We start from the raw sequence: 10,386 nt of genomic DNA on the forward strand, positions 1-10,386 counted from the left end.
CACCCCCCACCTGCACTTCCGTGTGACCCCCAGCTGGAGGCCTCCCGGCGGATCTGGAACACCTGCGAGTGCCAGGTGTGCAACTGTGCGTGTCAGCGTGAGCACACGTGTGAGCTTGCCCACGTATGTCACGGTGGGCAAAGATGGATGTGATGGGGCCTGTGTGTGTGCGTGCGTGCTTTGCTGGCTGCCAGTATGCGTGTTTTGATAAGAGTGTAACCAAGAGCTTGATATCTGTGAGCTTCCGGGACAGGGAGGGTATGTGTGCGTGTGTGTGAATATCAGACGTGTGAGAGCCTTCTGGCGGGACTGCGGCCGATGGTGTGTGTGTGGGTGTATGTGACGGAACATGTGCTCCGGTGTCTGTGTGTTCACCAGGGTATTCGCATGTCCAGGTGTGCACGAGGCTGCACATGTGCCTCCGGGCAGACGGCCTGGCACATGTTGAGGACACCCAGGGTTTCATAACGATGCGTCCTCTGCCTGTCTGCGTGCCTATGACTGAGCAAGCATGCGGCCCTCCCGGCCATTTCTATGACGTGCGCGTGTGTTGCAGTGTGTTTGTGTCGCCGAGTGTGTCAGGGTTGCCACGTGTGCTCCCACAAGGGTGCCTGCATTTCCCCCCGCGTGTTTATGGCTAGGAATGTGGGCGCCCCAAGGCTTCTCCTAAGTGTTCTTCCCGCTGCGTGTGCGGTAGCGTGCGTTCCCCCATCTCCAGAGTGTGCGTTTGTGTGTTTCTGGGTGCGTGAGCCACGCCATGCGTGCTCAGGACCTTGGCGATCAGTGCTCTGGTATTCTGTGCGTGCTTCTGTATTCCGAGCGCGTCTTCGCGTCTTCCTGGGGTCTGCGGCCCAGCCCAGGTTCGGCTCCCAAGACTTGTCCTAAGCGGGCCCGTGTGTGCGCGCCCGTGTGCCGTCCTATGGGGGGAACGTGTGCCCAACGCGCGCGGGGTACCTGTGCCCGTCTAGCCAAGAGTGGCCCGCGTGTGCGAGCGGGTTTCCGGGACACCGCAGTGGTGGGGGGCGGCCCCGCGAGGGGCGGGGGTCACCGGGACTGGCCGGCGCCGGCCCCGTGCGCGCGAAGGCGGGGGCGGGGGGCGGGGGCCGCGGGGGGGCCGCGGTACGAAAAGGGCGGCGCGCGCGGCGGCGGCGGCAGCTCGGCGGCGGCAGCGGAGAGCGCAGCGCGCAGCCCGGTGCAGCCCTGGCTTTCCCCTCGCCGCGCGCCCGCGCCCCCTTTCGCGTCCGCAACCAGAAGCCCAGTGCGGCGCCCGGATCAGGTCCCGCGCCCGCGCCACTCCCGGGACCGCGACCCCGGCCGCCCCGCGATGACCGCGACCGCAGCCCTCCTGCCCGTCCTCTTGCTCCTGCTGGCTTTCGGCCGCAGTGCCCATGGTGAGCCCCCCGGCGGCCCGGCTCGCGCCCCCTCTGGGGAAGCCTGCGACGCCCCCCCGGCCGCCCGGTGCCCCGCGCGCCCCGTCCCGTGCGCCCTGACTCCCGCCCGTCCCGCCTAACCCTAAGCCCTGCGCCGTGCCTGCCTCGCCCCGCCTGCCATCCTCGCATGCCAAACCCTGTCCTGGGGTCCCTGGGGGGGGAGGGGGGTGCGGGGAGCGGGAGGGGTGTGGGACCCCCGGCCCCTTCCCGCCCCGCAGAAGTGGCGCTCGCAGGGGGCCGGTGCGCAGAGCGGAGGTATGGAGAAACGAGGTGATGCTGGGGAGCCCTCTGTGAACACGCTCTGGGGTGCAACTTTGGGGGGGGGTCTCTGCGTGTGCGCTCGGGAGCAGGCCTGTGGGGGCTGTGGAGGGTGACTGCCGTCGTCGCCCCAGAGTCCCAACCAGGAGCACAGGCTGGGCCCCTCCCGCGTGGCGCTGGTGTAGGTGAGGGGCTGCGACACTCCTGTCTGCAGCGGCCATCTGTCCGTGACGCAGCATGCCCCCTTCGCGCAGGGCCCCCCCCCACTGCGCCAGTGGTTATGGGGGGGCTGTCTGAAAAGCTGCTGAGAGTTAATGTAAACGCACACAGTAGGTGCCTATTAAAGTGTTGGAATCTCTAAAGGGTGTCAGAATTGCAGTCTTGTCCGCAAAACCCTTGTTGGTCTCTTTAGTACCAAGCACCTGGGGTGGGGAGTTTGACCTAGGTGCCTGGCTTCGCTGGGATTAACCTTTGAAAAACTCAGACGCCTTACCTGTGAGCCTTCCAGGTGGACCTGTCTGAGCTTTTCCGGAGCTGAGCTGAATACGTCAAAAACCTGTCCCCCGCCCCACCTTTAGCTCACTTTGTAAAAGTGAGGGTTTGGCCCAGTCCCCCGGGGTCAAGCTCTTTTGAGCTTTTCGCTGTCTCCCCATTCCTGCCTTGGAGGGCCTGACGTTTGTCATTTCTCCGAGGGACTCTGGGTGTCTGACCGGGCCCCGGGAGCTAGGCACTGTGCTGTGATGACCCCAGACCCAGGAGCAGGCGGGGGCTTTCCCCCGGGTGGCTCTCGATGGCGTGCCTGACTGTGGGCCAGGCGGGTAGAGCCCCCGAGGGGCGGAGGCCGCCTCCCCGACCTGTTGGGCCTCGTGCGGCGAATGGCGTAACCTTTCTTGTGCCCCAGGAGCTGAATGCTTCCCGGCCTGCCACCCCGAAAATGGATTCTGCGATGATGACAGTGTGTGCAGGTAATGGAGGGGCTCCCCAGAGGCAGCTTGTGGCGGGGACGGGTTGGGGGGGGGCAGGGCAGAATTCTGGGGAGCTGTGACGCAGGCAGAAAAAGCAGGGGGCCCCTGGACTGCAGCAAACAGCACCCTCGCCCCCACAGAAAACCAACCAGTGGGGGAGAGGGGTGGGGGGGGACGAGGACCGGGGTGGCTGGGGATGGCGGGGGCGGGGGGGGCCATGGTGTCACTAGCTCCTGTCTGTTTTCTCAGAGGTGGGGGGTGGGCAGGAGAGCCTCTTGCAGGGTGAGACCACTGCGGGCCACTGCGGCAAAAGGCAGCTCTTCCCCCAGCTCCCAGGGACCCCTCTGCCCGGCCCCTGGGCTCATCTCGAGTCTGAGCTACCCTGCTCGAGTGACTGGGGTTGGTTTCCTGCGGCCCACCGGCCTAGTGCTGTGCAGAGACCCCCTCCCCGAGCGTTCTCAGTTCCACAGGAAGCCACCGCAACTCTCTCTCCACCCGTGTCCCCCACCACTCATGTGTCCCCGTCTTTCTCCCCCCACCCCCTGACGCCCCATAGGTGCCAGCCTGGCTGGCAGGGTCCCCTGTGTGACCAGTGCGTGACCTTTCCCGGCTGTACGCACGGCCTCTGCGTGGAGCCCTGGCAGTGCATCTGCAAGGACGGCTGGGACGGACACCTCTGCGACCTAGGTGGGCACCTGCCCCTGCCCTCCCTGCCCCCGCCCCAGCCACCTCCTCCCCGCCCGGTGGGGTAGCGGCTGCCTCCCCTCCCCCTGTGGCCTTCGCCCAGCACACCCAGCAGCCTGGACGGTGGTGATCTCTTTATCCGCTTCCCACTGGTGCTGGGGGCTTCCCCACGGGGCGGGGGCACTTACTGCTGCTCCCCACTGCACTGCCAGCACCCAGCACTGGGGTGGGGGGGGGTGGGGGCTGCCCGTTGAATAAAGAGTCCCAGAAGGAACATGCCACACAAAGCTGAGAGGGTGGGGGCCGCAGAAATCTGTCCCGGGGGGTGGGGCGCTGAAGCTCAAAGAGGGGGTCGTCGCAGAGCCAAGACTCCAAGAAATTCACAGGCGAGGCTACTGAGGATGCTGTGACATAGAAGCAAACAGACGCGGCGGGGATGCTGGGTGCTGAGCGCGGGGCCCGTGGGTACTGAGTCAGGGCCACCGGCACAGGGCCGGGGGCTGTGCTGGACGAGGTCAGGTGTGGGGGCCGGGGGATGGACGGCCGGGAAAAGCTGAGAAGTAGCTCAAGTGCAGATTGGTGTTATCTGTTGATTTCATTAATTTATGCAATCTTTGCCCTCCATTACCCTGAGCAGTGGACAGATGGCTGTCACTGCATTTTCAGGCTGTAGAATGTTCACCCGAGCCCATTCTCGTTTGGCAAAACCTGCCCTGACGCCCAGGCAAACGAGGGTCCTTGAGAAAACTCCCCTGGCGGTGTAGGCAGCTGCCGTAGGGCCCCTGTCCCTCAGTCCCCCTGCCAGCGTCCGCAAAGACATCTGGTATCTAGAGGGAAACTGAGGCTTGGGGAAGCAACGGGGTCCTGCTCAGGACCCTTAGGAAGTCGGGAGAACAGCCGGCTGGCTACCAAACCCCACCCTCCGCCTCCAAAATGGGTTCATTCTCATCCAGGGGGCTAACGCTTTCCCTGGAGAAAAACCCAAGAACTGTGTGTTACCGCCCCGCGAAGCTGGGCAGTGGGCTTTCAAAATCCCCCAGCATGTGGGTCTTTAAAGTGCCCTCCCCCAGCCCCGCACGGAGCAGGTTTTTCCCTACAGCTGACTCAGGCTCTGGCCAGCAGGGCTCGGATCCCTGGAAGAACCTCTGAGCTGTTTGGGGGACCCAGAGGGGCCCCAAGAAAAGCCACCACTGGGGATCAGGGCTTTTTAACCCAGAGCCCCACTCTTTGTGATATCTAAGCCCGGGACCCCGCCGTGGAGTTTTCCAGACAAAAGGTCCCTCCCCACTGGGTCGACAAAAGCCTGGGGCGGCTGGGTCCAGAGGAAGCTGCCCTCCGGGTAGTTCCTGGCCTTCTCCCTTTTCACCCGTCTTTGAGGCTGTCACCGCCACAGCTGCTGCCCCAGCAGGCAGAGACCCCCGGCCGCTCTCCCCTTGTGGCAGCTTAATCCATCCGACTTTGGGGTCTGAGGCCCTGGAGGGAGGGGGAGAAGCTGAGCTGATCCTCGGCTAGGCTCAGAAGACTTGACACTGCAGGAGAGGAGTGGGTGGTCGCTAGCTCTTGCGCTTACACGGAGGGTTCCCAGTGACAGGGGAGCCTGAGGCTCACGCCCAGGGCCTTCCTATAATGATAAATCCTCTATGTTCCCCTTGCGCCAGCCAGACTCCTCCTGTGAGCTCTGCACAGGCCCTCGCCTGGCGTGCGGGGCTTTTCCTTACCGACGGATGGCCATCCCCTCTCCCTGAGAGGGTGCAGGGCTCTTGAAATGAGGGAGTCCATCTGCACGTGTGTGGCTGCAGCCCCCAGGGACCCCCACCTAGAGCTGCCCCTCAATCGCCACCTCGTCTCTGGCTGGCCCTGGCTCTCTCTTTGGCCCAGGCGGCAGCTCAGATGGTGGAAAAAGCCAAGCGGAAAGGGGCTCTCAGACATGGGCTGGGGAGAAGCCCTTCTTTTCTAAGCAGGGAAAGTGAGGCATAGAGTCTGGGGTGGTGGGGTGGCGGGGGAGAGGAGCAGTTGGCTGAAGGTGGGTGCAGAAAGGGTCCCTCTCCTGTCAGAGAGCCCCCGCCCCGGGTCCCCCCTTTGTTCAGCCTGTCCCTGCCTTGCTGAGCCCCGAATAATGAAGTGTGCGTGACGGGAGGTGTAAAAAGGCGGTGGAAATATACCAGTGTTCATGGAAACCCGTGCTGACAGGCGAGCACTCAATACCTCTCATTTCACCGCCTTCAAAAGATGCAACCTTTTTATCATGGACCCTCTTAGTTCAGAACCTGAGAGCAGACAGACCACCAGGAGACGGAGGAGGCAGTGTTGGGGCTAAATCAGGTTTCTTGATTCCCGACAGGGGGCTTTACATCTCATTTCCTCCCCCACCTCCCCGCTCCCCTTTGATGGAAAAGTATACAGGGGCAGGTGATGTCTCTAACAGTTGGGCTGTACTCACCCCCTCCTCCACCTACGAGCGGCAGGGACCTCCTCAGACACTAGAAACTGGTCTGGAGCTTTAGGGGGAGGGGAGGGGTCTGCAGTGAAGGTCAGTGTTGCGGAACCCGACAGGTGACCTGGTGCCGGAAAAAGGGGCAGCGGGCCTGGGTGAAATCTTGGTGAGCGGTCGTGACTTTCTGTCCTCGGCTCCCAGAGCTGTTTACTTAGGTCAGGGTTCTGGGGGAGTCGCAGCACTCCCTTGCTGAGGACCCTGATGGGTGACCTTGGACAGTGACCACAAGCAGGGAATCTGGGCAGCTCACGCGGGCTCCCTGCCTTGACCAGAGCGAGGGGTGTCTGTCTCTCCCTGCCCCGACCCACGATCCTCCTTCGCCTCTGCGACACCCCCCCCCGCCCCCGCCACCAACCTCACTCATCTCCCTGATTTTCTCTGCTCTTCCAAGGACATCCGGCTTGCACCATCGACCCCCTGCGCCGAAACACGGCACCGCCTGAACCGTTGAGACCCAGTAGGATGCTCTGTGCCCCTGCTCTCTCGGAAGGATTGTCAGAAGATGACGGGCCCGCTGTGAATGGTGTTGAGCATTCTCTCCCTCGATTGATAAAGAGCGCTTTAGAGTCCCGTTTCACACCCCCTAAAACCTCTTGTCAGCCTAACCCAGTCGGACAGTCCGGCGGAACAAAGACCGAGGAAGTGCCTCCTTCTGCACCCTGCGGTGGGGCTCCTCTCAGTGGTGCCTTTTCTGGGGGAGTCTGTCATTTCCGTCATTTTTTCCCGAAACATTCCTGAAGTATTCACATTCCCCTGACGTCCCCAAGTCCTGATGTGCGTGAATGACCAGTAGATTGGGACTCTGACCCGAGCCCTCAGCGGCATAATTTCTAAAGGCGACGTAACAAAGGAGATCAGAGTTCGGCATTGCCCGAGGCTGTTGGTGAATAACCCGGTCTCCGTACCTTAGGGGCGGCTTTTGGTGGGGTGGGGGGGTGGGTGGCAGGCTCTGCATTGGGGTCTTCTGGGATGTATGTCTTAGGAGGTGGGAGAGGGGGCTGTGGCCAGCATGGGCAGGCGGGAGGGGGGGGGGGGGGGGGGGGTCTGGCCCCCAGCTACCCTCGTGGAGAGGGGCCTCCGGGGCTGTGGGCAGTGGGCAGTGGGCACGGCAGATGGACCGGTCCTTGGCCTCTCTGGTGCCCCCCTGAGCAGACTTCCCAGCAGCTCAGCCATTTCTGGCCCCCATTGCCCTCCTCACCCTCCGAGGAGGAGGGGGTTTAAACGCAGGCCAGGGAGGTCAGGCGAGAACTCAGGGCAGTCTCCAGCCCTGGGCCAGTGGCTGCGGGTCGGGGGGCGCCCCTGTCTCGTGAGGAAGCCGAAGCTTAAGTGCCTTCCAGGGACGGGGCAGAGAGCCCCCAGAGCCACACAGGCCAGGAACCAGCCTTCTTGCAACATTCTAAAAATCGGCATTCTAGGGCTGATTCGTGTTGATGTGTGGCAGAAAACAGCAAAATCCTATAAAGTAATGATCCTTCGATTAAAAAATAAATAAGAAAAAAAAGACCAGAGTTCAGGGTGAGGTCGGAGGACAGGGGTGACCACCGAGCTCCATTTCTGCTTCCTGGCAGGAAGGGGAAATATGGAGCAAGACCTTTAAAATATTTTGCTCTCCTCCCTAACAGACTTGAGCCCGTCTGTCAAAATAGAGCCTGGGGTCCTTGAAATTCCTCCAGAGCCCCAGCTCCCCTCGCCCTCACCCTTGCAGCAGCAATGCTGATTCCTTGTGCTCCAAGCCCCTTTCTTCCCCGGAGTTTCGGCATTTATCAAATGACAAAGGGTCTGCTCGTTTAAAAGCACTTACATTAAATGCTCCATGCGCTCCGCTTTGAGCAAACAGCTTTGGTCTGCAAGCTGCACTGGGGTGAATGGGCCACTATTAACCAGCCGGGCCCAGACGCTGCTCCTGCCTCGCAGACAGAGCGCCCGGCTTTCTTTCACTCTGAGAGTCCCCAAGGGTTTCCCGTACAATAGCCCGCAGGCTCACTCCGCGGAAGATAAAATTAATAATAAGGGGCTGGGGGCGGCGGCGGCGGTGGTGGGAGAGATGGAGGGATGCCCTGCTTGGCCCCGCCTCTGTGGCCTGGGGGCGGAGCTAAGGGGAGGGCTGGCCGCAGTCGTGGGGTACCACTAACTTTGCCTCTCTCAGCCTCAGTTTCCCCACCTGTCCAGTGACTTAACCGTCAGGCCTCTGGTCGGTCGGAGAGGTGACGTGAGAGGTGGGAGAGGAGATGGGCATCCTGGCACGGGAGGTCAGGCATGTTCCAAGTTGGCAGCGTGATGGGGGTGAGGTGCCCACCCCATCTCGGACGGTCCGGGAGCCCCTCGCAGGCTGGGGCTCACGGTGCCCCGGCACCCACCCCCCTCCCCACCCCGGGGCCTCCCTGGCTGGCACTCCCTCACCTCGAGCGTTCTGGGCACCTGCCCTTTGGTTGGGTCCCAGGAGGTTTGTGGTGTGGTGTGAGGGCGGGGGCAGGGCACCCCCACCACGGCCTCGCTGTCCTAGCCCAGCGCCCGAGGGCCCTTCACCCTGCCCCCTGTTGTCCTCCAGCTCGCCCTGCCAGCACGGAGGCAGCTGCGTGGACGATGAGGGCCAGGCCCCCCACGCCGCCTGCCTGTGCCCCCCGGGCTTCTCGGGCAACTTCTGCGAGATCATGACCAACAGCTGCAGCCCCAACCCGTGCGAGAACCAGGGCATCTGCACCGACATCGGGGGTGACTTCCGCTGCCGCTGCCCCGCCGGCTTCATGGACAAGACCTGCAGCCGCCCGGTCAACACCTGCACCAGCGAGCCGTGCCTCAACGGCGGCACCTGCCTGCAGCACTCACAGGTGAGATTCGAGTGTCTGTGCACGCCCGCTTTCGCCGGCCCCCGGTGCGGCCGGAAGCGCGCGGCGGGCCCCCCGCAGGTCACCCGTGTGCCCAGCGGTTACGGGCTGACCTACCGCCTGACCCCCGGGGTGCACGAGCTGCCGGTGCAGCAGCCCGAGCACCGCGTCCTGAAAGTGTCCATGAAGGAGCTCAACAAGAGCACTCCGCTCCTCTCCGAGGGACAGGCCATCTGCTTCACCATCCTGGGCGTGCTCACCAGCCTGGTGATCCTGGGCACCTTGGGCATCGTCTTCCTCAACAAGTGCGAGGCCTGGGTGTCCAACCTGCGCTACAGCCACATGCTGCGCAAGAAGAAGAACCTGCTGCTGCATTACAACAGCGGGGAGGAGCTGGCCGTCAACATCGTCTTCCCGGAGAAGATCGACATGACCACCTTCACCAAGGAGGCCGGCGAGGAGGAGATCTGAGCAGCGTCCCCGCCGCCCCCCCTCCTCGGGGTCCCCGCAGAGCCCCCCGTCTCTCTGTGCGGTCTGCTCTCATCCTTGTGATGGCATTTGCTCCCCTCTCTGTCAAATCTGGTGAACGCTACGCTTTCCTCTCCCGCCTTTGCGCTGCCGTGTGACCAACGTAATTGCCAGATGAATCCTCTTTCTCTCTTCTTAATGCATGATATAAAAAAATAATAATAACGGTAATAATAACGAGAATTTCATCTTTAAACGAGTAAGACAAATAAGTATGTTATTCTAAACTCTCAACCTAAAATCAAAAAAGACCAAAAAAAAACATGGCAACAGTGCCAGGGCTCCGTGCCGACGCCCCCCTCCAGCCAGGGGTGGGGTCTCGGCCACGGGGTCCTCGTGAAACCGTTACGAGTGCTGTGCATGACCACCCACTGTGAAAAGGGCTAAAATCTCTTTCGTTCGTTAATTCTCACGCACCACTCCCGACTCGCACTCACGTCAACACCGCAGACCTTTCAATCTTCCCGATTGACTTGGGATTTTAGCAGAGTGCAGCGGCCGCGTGTCAGGCAGAGAGAGAGAGAGAGAGACAGCCCCGGGTTGGCTGCTGGGGGTGCTGGGACCTCGTCCCAGCCCTTCTGCTCACTCGCTGTGTGATCCTTGGCGAGTCCCTTTCCCACCCTGGGCCACCTCCTCCCCCCCACCTCCAGGTGGGGGCTTGAACACCGTGACCATCAAGGTCCTCTCTTGCCCTCAAAATCTGAATTAGCAACGAGGGAGTGATGAACCAAAACCGTTACCCTAAAAAATAAGGATCTGATGAAGACACAGTCTCATCCTGGGATCCGAAGGTTTTGGCCTATCCTGGATGTACACTTGATGTATTTGAAATGAATTTTGACTGCATTTCTCAAAGTGGGGAGCCTCCTGGCCCATTGCCCACCTGGAAACGGTTGCCCCCTTTGAGTCCCAATGTGCAGTCTGGGGCTGACCCTTAGGCAGCCCCCCCCAACCTACCCACCTACTCAAGGCCCCAGCAACTATACCTGCCTCCGACCCTGTAGATTAGAGATATCCCCCAGCAATTTAAGTGCATCTTGAACCGCAAGTGCCCCTGGTGTATCTGAGCAGCAACACAACCCTCACCAAGGTTTTTCACAGGGTTTGGTGGAAATTGTCGCTTGTGGGGCATTTTCTAGTTCTGTGGCCATAGAGGTACCAGACCAGACCACAGCGTGGATTTCATTTGTGTTGCTGAGTTA

The 10,386-nt window shown here is 61.7% G+C and overlaps 1 protein-coding gene across 1 annotated transcript; it reads left to right on the forward strand.

The window, feature by feature from the left end:
• The first annotated feature begins 1,130 nt into the window (after positions 1-1,130).
• On the forward strand, positions 1,131-9,361 carry DLK1 (delta like non-canonical Notch ligand 1). The gene is given in 7 exon segments (XM_043434544.1): positions 1,131-1,391; positions 2,590-2,653; positions 3,210-3,338; positions 6,222-6,344; positions 7,683-7,700; positions 8,380-8,659; positions 8,885-9,361. Coding segments are annotated over 7 exon segments (924 nt in total). The 5' UTR covers positions 1,131-1,324; the 3' UTR covers positions 9,128-9,361.
• Positions 9,362-10,386: the final 1,025 nt, after the last annotated feature.

This window comes from Cervus canadensis, chromosome 17 (genome assembly GCF_019320065.1).
Source record: "Cervus canadensis isolate Bull #8, Minnesota chromosome 17, ASM1932006v1, whole genome shotgun sequence".
Classification (NCBI taxonomy): domain Eukaryota; kingdom Metazoa; phylum Chordata; class Mammalia; order Artiodactyla; family Cervidae; genus Cervus; species Cervus canadensis.